Genomic DNA, 22,263 nt, shown 5'->3' with positions numbered 1-22,263 from the left:
CAACCATGACAGTCAGGATCTTTACTAGCCAGCTAGTATTGTTCAGTTCATGTCTAGAACATTTTTATTTTTAAGGTGAGATGAATGATCCGATCGCCTACTAGCCAAATAGTTACAGCTGTGGAACAATCTCTGTGGAAACTATAGAAATTTTGTGCCGGGAAATCCCTTAACGTTTTTCCTTAACTAAGGAAACCATTTATGGTATTCCGTGCAACACCCTTAAATAAATCCCTTACTTAAGGAGAAATTAAGCCTTAAGGAGAAATTGAGCCTTAAGGGTCACAAACAGGGGTCCTGTCTGAAACAGTGTCGTGCGGTGCAGCGTTCCGAACGTTGTGTAATCAAATGCACCGGTATGGCGGTATATTAAACATTCATATCATAACGAAAATATACACCGGTATTCTGTGAACCGGTATACCGCCCAGCACACCTGCAGTATACATGGAACTAGTGCTATCTCCTCATTTGCAAGCATGAGTGGCATTAAAACATCCCCTTAGTCCTGGGCTTGCCAACCTTTTTTGGCAGGTGAGCCTATTTTGATGTCACAAAATGTTGGCGACCCATATCACAATATGAGCGCGCATCTCATCTCTGGTGTAACATCCAGTCGAGAGCGGTACTTTGATTTTTAAGCACATCAATCAAATATGTCATCCGCGCTGTCTTAAGTTTATTTTTACGTTGCTAGTACATACTAGTTTCAAGAGGTTTTTATAAATATATATTCTTATGTAACATGCTAGTACATTTTAAGATGCCTTATACTCAGCCGACCCCCATTTGAATTTCAGGCGACATGGGGTCCTGACCCCAAGGTTGGGAAACGATGCCTTAGTCATTTAATGGTCATTTAATCTGTACGAATGCTCAGAGGGGGTGTGGGGAAACACATTGCATCTCTGTAGGTCGTTCCTGGTGACCTTCCCTGCCCAGATGAGGTCAGCATCCGAAGCCAAACTGTGTGCCAGCCTCCAGAGTCCTAACGAGACTCTGCACATGTCCATATATCTGACCACCGGAGACGAGAAGAAGATGCTGCACCAGGAGACGTCAGACACAGACTTCCACCGCTGCGTCCACTTCCAGGTCAGTAGCCGGGCCAGGTACATCCACACCTGCAGGGCAGGGGCCAGGTACATACACACCTGCAGGTCCAACTACAAGCACAGGTAGACTGGGCCACAGCGTGCACTCCTCAAGCTCCAGATACGTAGCTGTGTGTGTGTGTAAAATGAGCAGGTGATTGTGCTGCCCCCTTCTGCTTAGATGTAGAGTGGCCACTCTACCTGCTGTAGGTTAGCCTGTAGTCACTACCTGCTGTAGGTTAGCCTGTGATTGTGGTCACTACCTGCTGTAGGTTAGCCTGTGGTCACTCTACCTGCTCTAGGTTAGCCAGTGATCTTGTGTTTACTCTGTTGTTGAACAGGCCCCATCGGTAAATAAAGACTCTGTGCAGAGTATCAAAGTAGAGGTCCAAGGTCGTACATCTCACTGGACTTCAGAGAGTCGGGTGAAGTTCAGGCCAAAACCTGATCCTGTGACCTTCATCCAGACAGATAAACCCATATACAGTCCAGGCCAAACAGGTACGTCCTCCTATAGACGCTTGCATGTACAGCTCAGGCCAAACGGGTACGTCCAGTCATAATAGACGCTTGCATGTACAGCCCAGGCCAAACGGGTACGTCCAGTCATAATAGACGCTTGCATGTACAGCCCAGGCTAAACAGGTACGTCCTCCTATAGACGCTTGCATGTGGTCGCAGAGTCAGTTGTTGTAAACACCCAGATGGTCCAGTTCAAGGTCTGATTCTAACTCTGATTCTCACTTGCAGTGCATTTCAGAGTGGTTACCATGGATACGGAATTCATTCCCCTTCAGCAGAAGGTGAGTCCTGCTGAGTTTTCTGACTGTTTGTGTAGTGAGATAGACGTCCCCTCAGGAGCTGTACTGTAGTGAGGTAGACGTCCCCTCAGGGACTTGTGTAGCGAGGTAGGCGTCCTCTCACTTGAGCACCCATCCAAAACAAAAAACACGAGCTCCATGACGCGCAGCCTTTATTTACTTTACTTCCTATAGCAGGATTTAGTATACATCTATTAAGTAGCGTATTCTAGTCGCCTCCGCTAATACGATTAATGATCTGCCATTCACAGTGGGGCATGTTCTTCCCTGCACACATGTAAAATATGTTAAGCCTACATTTATTCTGCCTCTCATTGGTGCTTAATGGTGTCTGTTAGTCACTTAGGGCGGCGCAAACCAGAACTCTGGGTATTTCTCATATGCATGTTTCTGATATTCTAATTGACACATACTGCCCATGTTCTGCTCTTGACTTTAAAATAAGAAATGGCAGATTTTGAAGCTGCTCTGCCTGAAGCTCATAACTGCCTAACTGGCATGTGAACAGAAACAGAGTCAACAGAAATGTACGTGTGTGGGCTGAATCTCTTAGCTGAGTGCTTTTTGCTCATATTGGGGAGTTTGGCCCTCTCTCTCTGAGGCGTAATTCAACATAAAAACTGAATGTCTGTGGCTCCCTCTACTGGTAGGTCATGGTAACTGTAACTGCCGACAGCTCGGAGCAGTTCCACGCACTGCTATGTAATCACCATCCATTCCAAATATTCTCCTCTGTAGTGCTTTATAGTGTTGGTTTTTAAACACGATCATCATTTAAATAAAGATAAAAGCACTAATCATTTCTCTTCTGTGTCCACAGTACAGCCTGGTGACACTTCAGGTGTGTACATAACGGTGTTTTATATATGTATAATCCTGTGAGGGAAATTTGGTCTCTGCATTTAACCCAATCGGTGAATTAGTGAAACACAAACGGCACACAGTGAACACACAGTGAAGTGAAGCACACACTAATCCCGACGCAGTGAGCTGCCTGCTACAATGGCGGCGCTCGGGGAGCAGTGAAGGGTTAGGTGCCTTGCTCAAGGGCGCTTCAGCCGCGGCCCACTGGTCGGGGCTCGAACCGGCAACCCTCCGGTTACAAGTCCAGAGTGCTGACCAGTGGGGCCATGGCTGCCCCTCAATGTGATGATAATGATAATTATATTATGTTTATCTAATTTACTAATGATAATTATATTTATCTATCTTACGTGCCTTTATGTTTACTCCCCCACACCATACTGTGTTTCTCCCTCGGAATTATTCTGTAGATTAATACATTAGTCATCTCATATTCCACTTGAAAATATCCTTTATTAAATTCCTTTGAACTTGACCATACATATTGTGTGAGTCTAAGGAAAAAGTGCTTGTAGACTGAAATTGAACTGGTGCAACAGCAGCACAAGTTTTAGAGTTCTGTTTTCTCAAAATGTGCGGTTTCATCAGAGTATTAAACTCTGTCGCTTGTTGGCCGTTCTCAGGATCACCGTGGCAACACCATTGGCCAGTGGCTGAACGTGTCGTCGGAGCGTAAGATGCTGCAGCTGTCTCACGCCCTCAACCCAGAGGCTACCCAGGGCTACTACATGCTGTCTGTGACCGGAGAGCAGGGTACAGGGTCTCATCAGTTTCAAGTGAAACAATATGGTATGTTGTTGTTGTCTAGCGTGACACGTGTGTGTGTGTGTGTGTGTGTGTGTTAGTGGCTTCTTGTCCCAAAGTGGGCGTGTCCCTTCGTGCTAGTCCTCCTCCAGAGTCCCACTTTCATTCCAAACTGATGAACATTCCACACTCATATTCCACATTCCACACTCATATTCATGAACATTGCACACTCATATTCCACATTCCACACTCATATTCATGTGCAGATGAACATTCCACACTCATATTAATGAACATTCCACACTCATATTAATGAACATTCCACACTCATATTCATGAACATTGCACACTCATATTCCACATTCCACACTCATATTCATGTGCAGATGAACATTCCACACTCATATTCATGTGCAGATGAACATTCCACACTCATATTAATGAACATTCCACACTCATATTCATGAACATTGCACACTCATATTCCACACTCATATTCATGTGCAGATGAACATTCCACACTCATATTAATGAACATTCCACACTCGTATTAATGAACATTCCACACTCATATTCATGAACATTGCACACTCATATTCCACATTCCACACTCATATTCATGTGCAGATGAACATTCCACACTCATATTCATGAACATTCCACACTCATATTCATGTGCAGATGAACATTCCACACTCATATTAATGAACATTCCACACTCCTATTAATGAACATTCCACACTCATATTAATGAACATTCCACACTCATATTAATGAACATTCCACACTCATATTCCACATTCCACACTCATATTCCACATTCCACACCCATATTCATGTGCAGATGAACATTCCACACTCATATTAATGTGCAGATGAACATTCCACAAAAGGTTGTATATTTAGCACAAGAATATATCTGTTATAAAGTCATCCATGTATTTAGAAGACGGGTTGGAAAATTGTCTTGGCGGACAGCCACCAAATCCAGTAAGTGACGAGTCCCTGACATTTTCCCTCACTACACATTTGGCCTACAACCTTTTTAGTCTGTTCTTGTAAGATTAGCAATCCTTCAAGATGACGCGCTATAGAGCTTTGTTTGTGTTTATATATAATATGTATAGCTATATAGGTTTGTCAGTATGTTTTTTAGGATGTTTTAAGAATAGTGGAAAGCCAACTGGCACGTTTAGGATAATAAAGTTTTTTTGTTACCATGGCGTCTCTTCCTCCTTTCAGTTTTACCCAAGTTTGACGTGACTCTCAACAGCCCAGAGTCAGTGAGTGTGGGAGCAGCAGAGATCCGACTGCAAGCATGTGCCAAGTAAGTGACATGGGGACGGGTCATTCTCAGGAAGTTCATGTGCTTTGCTGTCAATGTGTGAAAAACATGGATGCCACAACAAAGGTTAAAACATATGCTCACCAATCTGAAATACAACTGTGTTTGCTTAAAAATATGGTGTAAGATGCTGGTGAAAGAAGGATATGCAGATTTGGCAAATTCCCAAGTTCACATTAAAACTGCTGGACATGAAAGTCCACATAGACTACAGATGAACTACAACGTGACTACAAAAGTGACGACGAGCCCCCAACTGGGCAACTCCGGTGAAGTACAACAATAACATCTTCAAATAAAGTGATCCGGTGAAGTACAGCGGCCATTAAATGGATAAATCTTCAAACAGAGTGACTTGGGCTGCATCTAGATACATAGATAGATACTTTATTGATCCCCAGGGGAAATTCAAGAATCTCATTCATCTCAAAGCTCTCCTCGCTCCTCCTGCTAGTGCCCCGGAAATCGTTCAAAGCTTATGGTCATCGAGGACGTCTCATTTATCTAATTGTTCCAAGCTCGATGTCATCGAGGATGTCTCATTTATCTAAATGCAACCAGAGGAGGAGAGAATGAGGAGAGGAGGAGAGAGGCGACAGCGCCGATACGCGAGGAAATACGAGAGCATCCTATGGGGAAGTGTTCGGACGAAATTGTGCGATCATGGTCAAAGTCAAGTCGACTTTATTTATATAGCGCATTTCATACAGCGGTCATTCAATGTGCTTTACATAAACAAAAACAGGAATAGCTGATAAAAGCATAGAAGGGCAAGATCATAATAAAAAGAAAACGCACAAGGTAAAATCATTTAAAAATAAAGAACAATTAATAAGAAAAAAAGTAAAGTAATAAACGACAAGGTAGAATAAATATGTAGAAACAGTTTGGTCTGAAGTAAAACTGGCTACAGTTGGGGCCTTTTTTGATATCAAAAACCTAACAGTAGGTTTTACTAACAGGTTTTTCACCTGGGACCATGGAGGCATGTCTGATGGGTATTTAGGTCCTGCTCCATTTACTGATTTAGAAACAAGTAGTAGTGCTTTAAAGTCAAGTCCCTGCACTGGCTTCCAGTAAGTCACAGAATTAAGAATTGGAGTAATGTGGCCAGTTCTTTTTAGTTTTTGTTAGAATCCTAGCTGCATTTTTGTATCACCTGAAGCTGTTTGATAGTCTTTTTAGGAAGGCCTGTGAACAGTCCATTGCAGTAATCAACCCTGCTGGAGATAAATGCATGAATGAGTTTTTCTAAATCATGTTTTGACATCAGCCCTCTAAGTTTGGCAATATTTTTGAGGTGGTAAAAAGCTGATTTAGCTATCGCTTTCATGTGGCTGTTGAAATTTAGATCACTGTCAATTAATACACCCAAGATTTGTAACCGTACCCTTTGCTTTCAACCCTTTTGTGTCAAGGAGAGTGGCAACCCTAAGTCTTTCCTCCTTTTTACCAAATATAATTACTTCAATTTTTTCTTTGTTCAGCTGAAGAAAAATTTGAGACATCCAGGTGTCGATTTGTTCTATACACCGAGACATAGCTTCGTCACCAAACGACTATGGTCCTCTTGAATCTAAGCAAATGTGTGTCATCTGCCATCACCCATCTTGCAGTACAGCTGCAGTTGATGGAGGTTGTTTTCACCTGTTAAGCGTTGTGATTGTGTGGTCTTTTAGCCTTTAAGCGTTGTGCTGTGTGACCTTGTATCCCGTGTTGACCTTGTAGGCCGTGATCTTGTAACCCGTGTTGTCCCTGTTCTCAGGTACACGTTTGGGGCGCCTGTGCCAGGGAAGGCTACTCTGTCTTTGTGTCGAGAGACGGATATCCGAGGATTTGGAGGCGATGACGTTGATCCCACACAATCAGTATGTTGGGAAGAACTGGTGGAGGTAAAGATCTACTTCCACATCATAGTTATTCACTCTTCTGTAAATGTTGCCTCAATATGACTGATTTTGATATTAACGAAATGAACATTAAAATATAAATTAACATTTGTTATGTTTGCCACACATTTATTTCATTTCTGGCATTTAAAATGAAGTTATAACAGTAGGGATTAAAGGGCCAAGTAGACAGTGGTGGAGGAAGTTTACATTCTGACCTACAATTCTAGAGACTGTAATTCTGGTTATCTACTAGGGTGATCTGCTGAGTAATATCATTCAGCAAAACAGGAGAGCCTGAAGTTTAACGGGGTAGACAAGGGAAACGTCGGGTGGATCGTAATGCCAATTATGCTGATTGAACAGAAAAGTTGCTGAGAAAGGTGTCTTTATGATTAAGTTCAGTTTCACTTGCGCAGACGCATAGACATTGAATGAGCGCTCACGTTACTACCCCCCAATTGTAGGCTATGCATCTTTATTTAATCACACACAATTAAGGAATATTTCCTAATCTGGAAAATGTTACGTTTTTTCCGGCCACCGGTTCATTAATAGTCTACCATTCATTTGTGCCGCAAATGATCAGACGTGTGACAGAAGCATGGGCATAGCCTGTAACTTCGCTGATCCGCGGATAGCCCTAACGCTGCAGATAACAGACAGAGAAAGGCACAGAACACAGTTGCATGTACAGTGTAGCCATGGGTCTGGTGAATATAGCCTACCGAATGCAGATGGCTACAAGCTCACGCTTTGCCTGGTCTAGACTAGAAGCTTATGTTTCTAAGAATGCACGTAGCGCTCCAGAATCTTTGGTAGCAACCCCCTGGTAAAACAAACGTGTTTGTCAGAGAGAAAAAAAAAAACTGATCATAAAATGTATCGTAAAAAGGAACGATGGTGTTGTAGAAATGTAGCTGAGTAAAAGTACAGATAATTGCTGTAAAATGTAACGAAGTAAAAGTCAAAAGTATGCACTATAAATTTTACTTAAGTAAAGTACAAATACGTGGAAAATTTACTTAAGTACAGTAACGAAGTATTTGTACTTCGTTACATTCCACCACTGCAAGTAGACCATACTTGTCAACCCTCCTGTTTTTTCCGGGTTTCGGACCTATTTTAACTTTTTTCCCACTGCCTTCCCATCTTAATATTTTTTTCCCCGTAAAATATCCAATATTTTAATACTCTCATAACATTAGCCCTACCACCGCACCTGTCTGTCTATGTAGCCTACTGTTGTCCTGTTGCTACCCCCTTGCCCTTCCAGCGAAGCAGATGTTTTCAAAGCATTGTTTTGCTTGCTTGAAGGCGACTTGGTGATATTAGTCTATTTAAGATAACAGCGTGGTTGTTGTGAGCATGATTTTGATGCCAATCTGTAGGCCATGTAACGGTAGACCTAGCTCTACACCTTGTTTAGTTAGTGCAGCAGTTTTGTTGTCTGATCTTCCTGTTGCTATCAGCAAGAATTCTATGTTGTTGATCTCGTATTTTGGGTGAGACGTGGGGATCTCCCTTATTTTCAACGCTCAATGTTGACAGCTATGAAGTAGACTGACAAACACTTCCTGAGGCTGTGATGATGCAGGTTTGTGGAGTGTTTAATTGTAACTGTGCTTGTTTTATGCCCACAGATGGACAAGTCTGGCTGTGGCTGTTATGTATTCTATATGGCAACATTTACACAGCAAGACTTGAACCAAAAACTGAGGGATATTCTAATATTCAAGGCCACAGTAGTTGAAGAAGGAACAGGTAAGCTAAAGCGACCCTTTTGAAAACTGTTTGTCCACCAAAGGTGCCTTGTCTATATTTCATTTTGTCTTCAGGTATCAGTCGTTCAGAGGTCAAAAACATAGATTTGGACTTCTCTCTTGGGAAACTCTCCTTTGTTGATACACCAAACGTAATTGAGGACGGGGCAGTTATGGAGGGCAAGGTAGGTGAAAAGGTCGTCTCTGCAAACACATCTGCCATGCATGCACTAGAAGTGCATGCACTAGTAGAACCTGCACTAGTAGAACAACAAAAACTAAAAGAACTGACCACATTACTCCAATTCTTAAGTCCTTGCACTGGCTTCCAGTAAGTCACAGAATTGACTTTAAAGCTCTATTGCTTGTTTATAAATCAGTAAATGGAGCAGGACCTAAATACCCGTCAGACATGCTTCAGCAGTACACACCTTCGCGTCCTCTCAGGTCCCAGGTGAAAAACCTGCTAGTAAAACCTACTGTTAGAACTAAACATGGTGAAGCAGCTTTTAGCTGCTATGCGGCTCAGCTGTGGAATCAACTTTCGGATGACATCAAAAAGGCCCCAACTGTAGCCAGTTTTAAATCTAGACTTAAGACCAAACTGTTCTCAGATGCTTTCTGCTAACTGTGCCAAGTTACAAATTCTGAATCTGCCTTGATAATTATTCTACTTTATCTTTTATTACTTTTTTTTTACTACTTTTGCCTTTGTTTTTTGCTTACTAATTATCCTTTATTTTTAAATTATTTTACCTTGTGTTTTATGTTTTCTTTTTATTATGATCTTTACCTTTTAACTATTCTTTGACTATATTGCCCTTCTATGCTTTTATTTGTTATTATTGTTTGGTTTTGTTTATGTAAAGCACATTGAATGACCTCTGTGTATGAAATGCGCTATATAAATAAACTTGACTTGACTTGACTAACCTTGCATGCAAAATAATTGCCCTTCTGGGACAAATAAAGTGTTACTACTACTTTCTCTGCAGATCAAAGCGACCCATTACAATGACACTGGCATCGCTGGGAGGATGGTCCATCTGTTCAAAGGTCCGAGATGGAATGCAGAACTTCTGCTGAACCTGACCACAGACTCCGTTGGAGTGGCCCAGTTCTCTCTCAACACAGCTCCTTTCCCAGGGGACTTTGAGCTCTTTGTAAGCTGGTCACTAGAGTCTTCTGGAAAAATCAGTGAATGCACTGCAGAAAAGCTACGTCTAGTGTCTATGTGAACGTGTTGTGTATAGATTGTGCACAAGCTAATGCTAGTATATTTGAGTCTCTGCGTGTGAGTGCGTGATGCGTATATTCTACACAAGCTACTGCTAGTGTAGTTGAATCTTTGTGTGAGTGTGTCATGTGTATATTGTACACAAGCTAGTGCTAGTGTAGTTGTGACGGTGCTTTGTGGAAGATCCAGGCATTCCTCCTTTCTCATCTCTAATGCCTCTTCCTTTCCAGGCCAGCCTAACTACAGACACCAACACATACAGACCATATAACACCCCATACTATGACTCGGCATCAAAGTCTGTGTCCAGATTAAGAACAGCATCTCCAGACTCGGCGTCCTCCAGCTCTCTGGCCATAATAGATGACAAAATAGATGATGCTCTTCAGTGTGGCAAAGACGTACCCATCACCATTAAGTACACCTTCACTGGGGAGACTTTCAACGCAGACTCTGTGGATGTCATTTATATGGTATGTGGAATACAGGTTCCATTACAGACATCTAAAGTCATTTGAATACTTTGTCATTAGGTTTCCTTGTTTGTTGCAGGTTTTATCAAGAGGACAGATTGTTCATCATGGTTTTGCTGAAGCTTCAGTGAAGGGTTCTCCACCAGTAACTCTGGGTGAGGTTTCCTTCCAGTTGTCCGTCAGTGCTGAGATGGCCCCCTCAGTGCAGGTCCTGGCCTACTGTGTCTTACCCAGTGAGACGGTTCTGGCTGACAGCAAAACCTTCTCAACGGAGAAGTGCTTCATAAACAAGGTACCACACTACAGCATGATATTGTCATGGTAGCACACTACAGCATGTTGTCATGGTAGTGCACTACAGCATGATGGTTGTCATGGAACACACTACAGCATGTTGTCATGGTAGCACACTACAGTGCAATGGTGTAATGGGAGCACACTACAGCATGTTGTTGTCATGGTAGCACAGTAGAGCATGTCATGGTAGCACGCTAGATCAAGGTAGTGGAAAGTTGTCTTTGTCCTCCTCTGCTGCTCTGTGATTGGTTGATAATATGCTGTTGTGTACACAGGTGTCGGTGCAGTTCTTCCCCCCTAAAGCGGTTCCTGGAGAGAAGAGCTCCCTGCAGCTGTCCGCCCAGCCTGGCTCTCTCTGCGGCCTCAGCGCTGTGGATCAGAGCATCTTCATCCTGGAACCTGGGAAACGCCTGAACGCTGACAAGGTTACCAGCACCATGACGACATAGATCTGACCCAGAGGGGACTGGGCCTCTGACGCTCATATGTATTACTGCCCATTACTGCCTGAAGAGAGGAGGAGGAGGGTGGGGGGGGGGGGGGGGGGTGATGCCTGGAGAGAGGGGGGGGGGGGGGTGATGATGATTCCTGAAGAGGGGGGGGGTGATGGGGAGGAGGGGGGTGATGATGCGTTCCTCTTCCCCTCTAGGTTTTTGATCTGTTCCCGCCGATGGACTCATTTGTGGATTATGAAGTTGAAGATCCAGTAGAGTGTCTGAAAGTGAGACCGCGGCGATCTTTGTACTATCCTCCGGGACTCTCTGCAACTGATGCCTTTGCAGCTTTCCAGGTCTGAAAAATAAGCACTTGAACACAGAATAAGTCCATATCCTAATGTCCATAATATCTGTGAAGGAGGAGTCTATCTGCATCTGTGTCTGTTTTAGAGGTTGGGGCTGAAGGCTGTAACTAACCTGGTTTTGCGGACACCAGACTGCTTACTGTACCGGGGGGAGACGTACCACAAGGGATTCGGTAAGAGCACTTAAACATGAAACACACTGTAGACCTTGAATTGAGACACTGTAACCTAATTTAACAATGAGGCTCAATTTACTTGGTGTTTGTAGACCTGACCATTGACCAAGGCCTCTGATTGCTCTAATTAACACTACAGTCCTGTGTCAATGCCATCGCCATAGCAATAACAATGGCTCCCAAGCCTCTCCGAAGGCCTCCAAGCCATTTGTAAAGCAGAAGATGTTATACCTACCAGTCTAAAGCAGAGAGCAGTTTGCTGTGGATGGCAGTAGTAGCACCTTATTTCCAGATCGCGTAGCGTCACAGAGAGAGAGATATGGCACATTCACTGCCTTCAGATCAGCGTAGCGTCAGAGAGAGAGATATGGCACATTCACTGCCTTCAGATCAGCGTAGCGTCACAGAGAGAGAGATATGGCACATTCACTGTCTTCAGATCAGCGTAGCGTCAGAGAGAGATATGGCACATTCACTGCCTTCAATATCAATGGGATCAGATCTCTTACGAAATTCTTACCTTTATGTCAGCAGTAATTGTTTAGGCGCAAACACAAATTCACCATTTAACAAGGGACATTCGAGGGACATTTAAAGTTTCCAATGTCGAGGGACATTTTCTAAATCTGTGAACCCCATTTTAATACCTTAATGCTGTCTGTGTCTGTCTGTGTGTCTGTCTGTCGTTAAACAACATGTAAAGGATTTGGTCAGCGTCAGTAGGTCAGTAGGTATGGGCACTCTACCTTTCATGTCCACAGATGCAGGCAGACTATCACCTCAAGCCTCTGCTGCTGACATGGGGGGTTAATCGTGATGTGCACCGGTGCCTTGACGTGGGGGGGGAGGGGGAGAGACTGGGGGGGGGGGAGCAGAGAGGGCAGGTACTGCATACTGCATACTGCACATGTTGTACGAGTTTGTTTCTGCTTGATAGGGTATCCGTATCGCAAGGTGGCCTTTGGAGTTGCTGGAAATGCTGCACCAGATGCTCCAGTGCCGGAAAGTGTTGGTGTGACTGTTCGTACAATCTTCCCTGAGACGTGGATCTGGGACCTGGCAGAGGTCGGGTAAGTGGCCATGTAGAATCAGGGATCCTGTTTCCAGCACTAGTCTCCAGCCCCATAACCAGCTCCCCATATCCAGCCCCATCACCGTTGCTCTAACGTTGCTCTAACGTTGCTCTAACGTTGCTCTTCACAGGGGGTCTGGAGAAACACAAGTCCCTCTCACTGTCCCTGACACCATCACCACCTGGGAGATGGAGGCGTTCTGCCTGTCCCCCCAGGGCTTCGGTCTGGCCCCACCAGTTCAGCTCACAGTGTTCCAGCCCTTCTTCCTCGAGCTCTCCCTGCCCTACTCCATCATCCGTGGAGAGACCTTTGAGCTCAAAGCAACAGTTTTCAACTACCTGCCCAAGTGCATCATGGTATTACAACAGTTTTCAACTACCTGCCCCAGTGCATCATGGTATTGCAACAGTTTTCAACTACCTGCCCAAGTGCATCATGGTATAGCAACAGATCATGCTCTGAGCATAAGGACTTTGAACTTTCTGGTAGCCAAAGTGTGTTCTGATTGAATTACTTAATTAGCTGTGTGTGTGTGTGTGTGTGTGTGAAACTCGATTCCCTCTCTAGCTTTTTATTTCAACATACCGTATTCGCCCCACAGGGTTACATTGTAGAATCATCCGACGTTGGTATGAAACATGGTGCCCATGATTTGAGTCGTCTGAACTCTTTATTTTTATATGTGTGTGTGTGTGTGTGTGTGTATGTATATATATACACACACACATATATACACACACACATATACACACACACACACACACACGGTATATGTGTGTATGTATGGCTCTGTAAAATACTGTGTACCGTTGCATCTCGTGTGTGTGTTAAACGAGTCCCTCTCTGGTAGGTCACAGTGACTCCAACCCCTTCATCAGACTTCACTCTGACCCCCTCCTCTGATGGCCAGTACTCCTCCTGTCTGTGTGCAGATGGGAGAAAAACCTTCAAATGGACGCTAGTGCCCTCTGTACTCGGTGAGTAACGCTGAGAGAGTTAAAGGAAAGTGGGTAACTTTATTAGACACTGGGACCCTCTGTACTCTGTGAGTAATGCTGAGAGCGTAGAGACACTGTAGTAGTGGACACTGCTGACCTGGGGAAACTTGCCTGCAGGAGAGATGAGCGTGACTGTGAGTGCGGCCGCTGAGCCGTCTCGGACTCTGTGTGGCAATGAAGTGGTGACCGTCCCAGAGAGAGGCCGCGTAGACGCAGTCACTCGCTCCCTCAAGGTCAAGGTAGGCATGCCAGTAGTCCTGCACAAGAACCTCTAGAGCTAAAATCACACTTCTAACATCTGTAACTTCTCTTTTGTAAGGCGGAAGGAACCGAGAAGGCAAGAAGTTTCAGCTGGCTCTTATGTCCAAAGGGTGAGCTCCAATCTTCTGTGTCTATAGTTCACGTGTTGTCCTTATGCATACTCTATGGAATGTATTAATAGATTCTTGTGTTAAAAGGAACCTGATGCTATTCTTGCATGCACTGTTATGTCCATGTATTTTGCCCAGACCTTTATTCATATTAGACCACTGGCCATTGGCCTGCTTGGCCCCCAACTCAGTTCCATGTTGTGTCCACAGGGGGCGCCCTGACGGAGGAGGTGGAGCTGACACTCCCAGGGGATGTAGTTAAGGGATCAGCCAGAGCCTCTGTGTCTGTGCTAGGTACCAACAGTCACATACAACACACGCTTCATATGCACAGCAGAGCCTTACATTGGCTGACTGACTGCTGAAACCCTAACCATGTTTGTCCAACACTCCATGCCTCCTGCAGGAGACATCTTAGGTCGTGCTCTGAAGAACATCGACAGCCTCCTGCAGATGCCTTATGGTTGTGGGGAGCAAAATATGGCCGTCCTCTCCCCAAATATCTACATTCTGCAGTACCTGCAGAACACTGGCCAGCTCACTGCAGACATTAAGGAGAAGGCCACCAACTTCCTCAAAAGCGGTGAGATGTTCTCTTCCTTTTGACAGTAGAGGGCAGTAGAGGGCACATGTCTATGTTCATTATTATGTATCCATCCTGGATAGTAAACCCCTGAACAAGATGGCACCTCTAACTTTTGAGTTCTGTGTGGTAGGCATGACTAATGACTATTTCCCATTTACCTTTGTAGCACCGGGTTGAACCCCTTTTGCCTTCAGAATTGCCTTAATTCTTTATAGCATACACTACCACTACCTCACGGGATCAAAAGAGTATACATACTTATATCTACCAGTCAAAAGTATGGACACACACACACACACACACACACACACACACACACACACTACATGGTACAACAATACCTACAACATCCAAAGTATGACAGAAGACAAAGCTCTCTAGAAATATATTATGACCATGTGTCACATTTCGTATTCTTCACTGTTTACCTCTATATCAAATTTGTTGATAATTGATTTGATATTATTAAAGCCAACTTCATTCTTTTGAAGCAGTGCCTCCCTGTGGCCACACCCCTGGACACGCCCCTGATCTTTAGCAGTGCTCTCGATCACGTCTACATGCCTAAATGCATTGAGTTGCTGCCATGTGATGGGCTGAATAGATATCTGTTAATGAGCAGTTGAACACATGTGCCTAATACAGTGGCTGGTGATTTGGAACATAATAATGAGTAATATGGTTCTAATCAACAGGATACCAGAGGCAGCTGAACTATAAGCATCCTAATGGAGCATACAGCACGTTTGGAACAGGAGATGGAAACACATGGTGAGTCCATCCTGGTTCACAAAGTAAGACACCTGTAGACCACAAGACTCTTGATGTTGTTCTATCACATGCTTTTAATCTGGACATGGTTGATGTAATAGATACTGCATTCTCTGACCACAAATCGGTAACGTTTAATGCGCCGTTTCCCATGATTCAACACATGGCTACTAAAACATCACAGTGCCACTCAAGGAGGTCCTCCCCCTCTACGGCCTCAAATGCATCCTCTCCCCGATCTCTGCACTGAACAGGTGCTTTAAAGCTAATTGTGTTTCTGCATTAAAGCGTAACTCACCAAAATGCAACCTAGGGTCGTCTTGTGAATGTACCCGAGTCAAACTTTCATTTAAAAGCATAATTAGGACCGAAGCGCCACTTTTAAGATTGACAGTATTGTAATCGCCTTGTAATTATTGTATTGCCCTTTATACTGGAGTTGATGAATCATCTCTTGCAAGAGTTGGTACAAAACGCAACCGCTAGACTGCTTACCAGGACAAGGAAACGGGAACACATCACTCCAGTACTGCACTGGCTTCCTGTTAAATTTACAATCCAGTATAAAGTGGCATTGACTGTTTTTAAATCACTAAATGAGCGTGCTCCCGGTTATGTCACAAACATGCTGAACTTTTCCACTCAATAACGACCACTAGGATCTGCATCCCACGCAGAGCTGCCGAGCCAAAGCAAGGAGCGCAGCGGATGGAGTTTTGTTGGAGCGCTTTTTAATTTGGAGGCCGGAGCAGCCCCTCTGTTCCGCTCCGATTCCGCTCACACCAAGAGTCTGAGGCCCAAATTCACCCAGATTTCATTAGGGATGTGCCGATCCAGCTTTTTGCACTTCCGATCCGATACCAATATTGTAGCTTTTAGCATCGGCCGATATCGATACCGGCCGATCCAAGCATGTATTAAAGATTAAAGATATTTACTTATTTTGTTGTTATGCTCATGTTGAAAAGGGTTTTACTCTTAAGAACAACTAGCCAACTTAATTAGGTTAGTTTGAATAATCCACAGTGGTTGGTAATGAGAAGCTGACCTGTTTATTCTTAACAGGGTTAAATAAATACAAAATAATAAATAGTCAATTAACCACACAAACTGAATTGGCATCAGTGCTCTGCTCAAGAGTGTAAACCAAGGCTTAAAAAAGCCATCAGTGTAAACAATATTGTAAACAATATAAAATTACATATAAAAGCAACACACACAAAACCTGAGTAGAAAATAGTCAAATTACCACACACACACTGCATTGGCTATAACAACCCAAATAACTGTCACGCCTTCTACAGTATTGCTATCTCCTCCACACTTTACTGCTCCATCTCCATACTCCAATTTCTACTGTTTGCCCTGGCTGCAGTCTGAGCATGATGGGGAGATTCTTCTTCACAAAGGTGATCATTTCAACATGCTCAGGTGTCAGCCTGCTCCTGTGCTCATCAATGATAAGTGAGACTGCGCTAAAAAGCCTCTCACTGTTGCGTTTTAAAAGCGAAACTGATGCCACAACTGGTCTGTGTTTGCTGAAGTAACCTAGGCTACATTTTTTATTACAGAAAATCAAGCAACATAGCAAGTAGGCCTATCTACACTATTTAGAGACAGGAGCTTAAGTTTACCGCGACAACAGCTGCCACTAATTCACATCGTCGTAGGCTGCGCTGATGCACAGACTAAACGGTAAAAAAAGTTATGATGGCCTACTGGAAGCTTCTGCCCTTTTGGATGTGTAGAGTTGTAGGCCTAGGTGCACTTAGTTGTTAGCGATTGACCAGGTTGCTTTTTGAAATGAAATGCGTTTGTTAGACTTTAATAGGAAAATTAAAGTGCGTGCTGTGCCTATACATTACACAACAATCTTAAATCGCGGAGATAGCTTTGCCTGTCTAACGAATGTTGTCAGCAGCAACATGCATAAGAGCCTTAATAGTAAGAGGGTCTCGCGGACACTCGCGGTCGCGGTTAACATTTAGGCTATATTAATTCAACTGACATGAAATGTTTGCTCGATAACTTTAAATTCTTAGTTGGACATGCACAGACAAGTGGGATGCTGGACAGGTCGCTAGGTGTGCTGAAAAACGCGGACCGGATTTGGGGGGAAAAGCTGAAAAACTGGAATGGATTACCTACATCGGTGCGCTGGAAAACACGGACCGGAGTTTTGAAAACAAACTGTATCGGGAGTCCGGATCGGGCCGATCCCATATTTTTTGCTAATATCGGCGGCCGATCCGATCCAAATATCGGATCGGGACATCCCTAGATTTCATGTCTTCGGAATGAAACCAAGACCGTTACATTTCAAAGATATTGGCCATAGTAAGTTCGTTAGGGATGGAGTTGCTAAATATTTTAGAAAGGAAACTGAATGTCATAGCCTAGGGCCTACTGTACAAGCGTACTATTCCTACAAAACAACTAGATACTAATAATGTAGAGCAAGAACATCCATGTGGTGGTTCCAGTGAGTAAACATTGATTTTGGAATTTAAGATGGTGTGGAATTTTGCGGAAACATGAGTGTTACGGAGAGCAAAAACGTGAGCAATTTGAATATGCTTCATATCAAGTAGCCTAAGGCTGAAGTATAACTTGGATGCTAAACCTGTGTTATTTAGGCAATTAATCCCACTGATCCTTTTAGTTTTAGGTTTATGTGTATTGACATTACCAAGCTTGTTCCTTGTTGCACTGTCGGTGTTGCATTATCTTTTACAATAAATGTTCTATGAGTGACATTGCCGTTGCTCTTAGATCTTTGGGATTTACGTTTTCTAAGGTGACAATTTGGCTTGTAGATTATTGCTTAGTATTATATTAGTAATAGTAATATTGCTTAGAATTGCTTTAAATTGCTTAGTATTATATTAGTAATAGTAATATTAGATTAGTGCTTTCAGTATCCATGCAACGCCTCTGGAACAGCTTACCACCGGAACTCTAATCGGCATCACCTGTGACTGTTTTTAAATCCCTACTAAAAACCCATCTCTTCAGCCCCAGCTGGGGCACCTGCACCGTACGGCGGCGGCCCGGGTCCGATTCCCGCCTCGTGGTCCTTTCCGGATCCCACCCCGACTCTCTCTCCCATTCACTTCCTGTCACTCTCCACCGTCCTATCATTAAACGCATAAAAAGACCAAAAATATATTTTAAAAAAATGTATTATATAATATCTAAAAATTTTTTTTAAAAAAACCATCTCTTCAGACTTGCTTTTAACAGCCACTGAGCCTGTGGAACTATGGATTTGATGCCACTTGTATTTTGTCTGTATATTTATATGTCTGTTTCTCTCGTTTTGGTTTTTGTCTGGAGGTGTCGGCTGTAGTTGATGCTTGAATCATCTTTTAAACTCTGTCTTTTTTAACTGTGAAGCACTTTGGAATGTAATGTGCTATAGAAATGAAAATGACTTGCATACAATGCTCCTAACCTTAGACCACAGCTCTTACCTCTGGACAGAAGCAAACTCAGCGTTGTGTCCATCTCTTCTCCCAGGCTCACTGCATTTGTGTTGAGGTCGTTTGGAAAAGCAAAGTCCTTTGTCTACATTGATCCAAAAGTTATAACGGATGCGAGCACTTGGCTTGGAGGAAACCTTCGACCAGATGGTGTTTTCAATATGCAGGGGAAACTCTTCAACAACAGAATGAAGGTCTGACCTGTATGATACTGGATGCTGAATTCTATTTCATTTCTACTGCTTTCAGCACCTGGATTTCAATCACATGCACGTGCAGGTCGAGTGTTTATATCAACAAAGTCACTCGTGACATGGGGTGACGCATGACCCCGTCCTGGTACTTAAGGTGTGCTCACCCCGGAAGTGACCTCTTGAAATCTTCTCGTGTGGAAGCAGGTTGTTTAGAGTGTTGGCATATTTTCGTGGACGAACGCTGGAATCTTTTCAAACCGTACAGTTGGAGCTGCGATTTTCTCGCCCTCTTATAAGACTGCGATTTGTCTACGTGACTTTCTATTATGATCGGTAAGTACACTTTTCTTTATTAATACCGTTACGAGTGAGCTCGCTCTACTGTGGCAACTAGGCCTATGTGGAATCGTTTGGGTGTTTTTTCGCCTTCTAGCGATTCAGGGTGCCTTAAATACATTTTTGTTTATTGAAATGCTTTCGCGGTCTCGCGGGCTTCTTGAGTTAATGACGGATCTTGTGTTTTCCGCAACATCTTCCTAAGTGAGTTAGAATTCAAGCGAATTCCGCTTTTGTATTGGAAGTGCTAATTTCACGTTTATGAGATTGTTTGTTCGCGTTTTCAAACGCTCTCTTCTGTTTCTTATTTCTAAACTAAGGTGGCGAGGTGAGCGCGTGTTCGCTCCTTATTTGCGCATATTTGTTTAGCCTACTGCGTTTGATAGCCTCCCTGATTTGTTGCGTTTGATTAGCCTCCCTGATGAACTGGAGGATGGCCACGATAAGTGTCCAAGCTGTCTGGGCATGGAACACTTAAGGCAGGGTTTGACAGACCAGGCTTGCATGAATTGCAGTTGCCTGAGCGTAGCTGCAAGGACTGCTAGGCTAGCCCAACTAGAATGGGGGTTAAACTCCCAACCACCCCCTGCAAGGAGCCGCATGGGATCCCCAAAAGCAGAAACGCAGAGCAGACACACGGGAGGCCTCTGCTAAGAGGAGGCTTAAACTCCCTACGCCAGATCCTTTAAACCAGAAGGTAGAAGACATGGCTTCGGAGTTCACTCAGATTAAAGCGATGCTCCTTAATCTACAAGGGGAGCACAGCCTGCTGGCGATCACGCAGCAGCCGCTTCAAGGTCTTCATCAGAGCAGCCCCCTGTGCTGTCCCCAGCTGGGGGTGCCCGAGAGGAGGATGGGCTCTCCGAGGCTCTGATAGAGAGCACATCGACGGTTGATGAGTGGGCGGATGATCTGGGAGATGTAGAGTCTTATGGCTCGTACACCCAGGATGCTTCTGGACACAGCTCACAGAAGGGCTCAGTTGCTAGCCACACATCAGCGATCAAACCCGCTGTGAAGATAGCGCTGGCACGCCTGGGCTTAGATGCAGCACCAGCGCAGGTAGGCCCCTTCTACTGCATCTTTTAGCGTGCCTCCTTCAGCTCCTTTCATTGAGGAGTTACAGAGATGCTGGGCTGACCCCAGACGTTTCTCCCATCTCCCCAGCGACTGCAGAACCCTGGCTAGTATGCAGGATGCAGCCAGTCATGGGCTGGACCGCATGCCGTTTATAGGGCCGGCACTTGCCGCCCTTATCCTTTCACCTGATGAGGCATTAAGGCCAGATGCACGTTGTCCCCGGCCACAGTGTCGCCTGACTGACGAGCTTATTGGGAAGAGCTATGACTCACCGGCGCGGGTTGCGCGCATAGGCAACTCAATGTCGCACCTTATACTGTCCCTGTCACAGACCCTCCAGTCCTCTGGAGCAGACCAGTCGGCAGAAGTGCTGAGTGAGGCCTCACTGAAAGCATTTGGGTACATGACAAGGGAACTGGGGAGACTAATGTCGTCCCTGACCCTGACACGGCGACAGATATGGCTGGCTCAGTCACCATTGTCTGAGCCCTGCAGGAAAGCCCTTTGTTGTCTCACGGTGGTTCCTGGACAACTCTTTGGGCCTGCCGCACAGCAAACGCTCGAACGCAGCCTACAGGTAACGCAAACCAGGCAGCAGTTTGCTAGCCTGCGCCGTGTATCCGTTCGGGGACAGAGGCCCGCTACGGCGGGTGATACTCTTCAGCCAATAAGGCGGACCTTTGCACAGGGGTCAACAAGGCCAGAGCGGTTTCGCCGGCCTGCTGAGAACCAACCCTCACAGGGAACGGCGCACGCCTGAATATTGCCCCTTTCGGAATAGGAGGGGGCGAGGAGGTAGACAGTGACGTCTACAGGCCGGCGGTCGGACGTTTCACCAGAGAACAGCTCAATTACTGGGAAGTGAATACAGCAGACCCCTGGGGTAGTGTCAACCCTGTCAAAAGGGTACACCATCCAGTTCAAGCACCGACCGCCGAGGTTTCAAGGGGTCAAAATGACTGAAGGACCAGGGCAAGGCTCTGGCCCTACGCCAGGAGGTTCGGGCCCTCCTGGAAAAGGGGGCCCTCCAGCAACTAGGGTCACCATCACAAGACTGTGGGTTCTATACACATATTTTTTAATTCCAAAGAAGGGGGGTGGACTTCGCCCCATACTGGATCTAAGGCTGTTGAACAGCCATCTAAAGGTATTCAAATTCCATATGCTTCACACAGCAGAGGTATTACAAAGCGTCAAGCAAGACGTCTGGTTTACAACCATAGACCTGAAAGATGCATATTTTCATATTCCAATTGCACTTCACCACAGGCAATTCCTCCGCTTCGCTTTCGAGGGGAGGTCTTACCAGTTCCGGGTCCTGCCATCGGAATCTCTCTGGCCCCCCGGACCTTAACAAGATTTGCTGCGGCAGCCCTGGCTCCGCTTCAAGGCAGAGGTATGCGCATCCTTCTTTACCTAAATGATTGCCCTTGTCTGGGAACAGAGAAGCCAGAGGCATTAAGGGACTCAGCCCTGCTAGTCGCTCATGTCACCAGGCTAGGGCTAACTGTGAATTTCGGGAAGAGCTCCCTAATCCCCAGCCAGCAGACGGTGTTCATTGGAATCGAAACTGGACTCGCAGACAATGAGGGCAACCCCATCTCAGAGGAGGGTAGGCGAGATTCTCCTCTGCATAGTGTGATTCAGGAGAGGCTGAGCTCTGACGCTCAGGTCCTTCCAGGCGCTGTTGGGCATGCTTACAGCAGCTTCTTCCGTAGTCCCCCTGGGCCTTCTTTTCTTTGAGGCCTCTCCAAATATGGATGAACAGGCTAGGGTTTCATCCAAAGCACCACAGGCACAGACTGGTGACCGTTACCACCAGTTGCCTAAAAGGGTTACAGCCATGGAAGAAGCATTCGTTCCT

At 44.8% G+C, this 22,263-nt stretch overlaps 1 protein-coding gene across 6 annotated transcripts in view; it reads left to right on the top strand.

The window, feature by feature from the left end:
* The window catches only part of LOC121706374 (alpha-2-macroglobulin-like protein 1), a 39,672-nt gene that overhangs the window by 10,725 nt on the left and 6,684 nt on the right, over positions 1 to 22,263 (top strand). For all 6 annotated transcript variants that reach the window (XM_042088022.1, XM_042088019.1, XM_042088021.1 and 3 more), the window contains exons 4-27: positions 915 to 1,095; positions 1,436 to 1,595; positions 1,845 to 1,897; positions 2,736 to 2,756; positions 3,403 to 3,568; positions 4,769 to 4,853; positions 6,637 to 6,763; positions 8,404 to 8,524; positions 8,599 to 8,708; positions 9,519 to 9,686; positions 9,991 to 10,233; positions 10,313 to 10,525; positions 10,806 to 10,955; positions 11,180 to 11,320; positions 11,418 to 11,505; positions 12,446 to 12,578; positions 12,712 to 12,937; positions 13,432 to 13,558; positions 13,697 to 13,818; positions 13,899 to 13,950; positions 14,161 to 14,244; positions 14,357 to 14,533; positions 15,232 to 15,307; positions 18,827 to 18,983. In XM_042088022.1, coding sequence (XP_041943956.1) covers positions 915 to 1,095; positions 1,436 to 1,595; positions 1,845 to 1,897; positions 2,736 to 2,756; positions 3,403 to 3,568; positions 4,769 to 4,853; positions 6,637 to 6,763; positions 8,404 to 8,524; positions 8,599 to 8,708; positions 9,519 to 9,686; positions 9,991 to 10,233; positions 10,313 to 10,525; positions 10,806 to 10,955; positions 11,180 to 11,320; positions 11,418 to 11,505; positions 12,446 to 12,578; positions 12,712 to 12,937; positions 13,432 to 13,558; positions 13,697 to 13,818; positions 13,899 to 13,950; positions 14,161 to 14,244; positions 14,357 to 14,533; positions 15,232 to 15,307; positions 18,827 to 18,983 — 3,181 coding nt within the window. The remainder of the gene's footprint in view (positions 1 to 914; positions 1,096 to 1,435; positions 1,596 to 1,844; positions 1,898 to 2,735; positions 2,757 to 3,402; positions 3,569 to 4,768; positions 4,854 to 6,636; positions 6,764 to 8,403; positions 8,525 to 8,598; positions 8,709 to 9,518; positions 9,687 to 9,990; positions 10,234 to 10,312; positions 10,526 to 10,805; positions 10,956 to 11,179; positions 11,321 to 11,417; positions 11,506 to 12,445; positions 12,579 to 12,711; positions 12,938 to 13,431; positions 13,559 to 13,696; positions 13,819 to 13,898; positions 13,951 to 14,160; positions 14,245 to 14,356; positions 14,534 to 15,231; positions 15,308 to 18,826; positions 18,984 to 22,263) is intronic.

This window comes from Alosa sapidissima, chromosome 4 (assembly GCF_018492685.1).
Source record: "Alosa sapidissima isolate fAloSap1 chromosome 4, fAloSap1.pri, whole genome shotgun sequence".
Taxonomy (NCBI): Eukaryota; Metazoa; Chordata; class Actinopteri; order Clupeiformes; family Clupeidae; genus Alosa; species Alosa sapidissima.
Note: the sequence above shows the minus strand (reverse complement) of the source record. Positions and strands in the feature narration are given on the sequence as shown.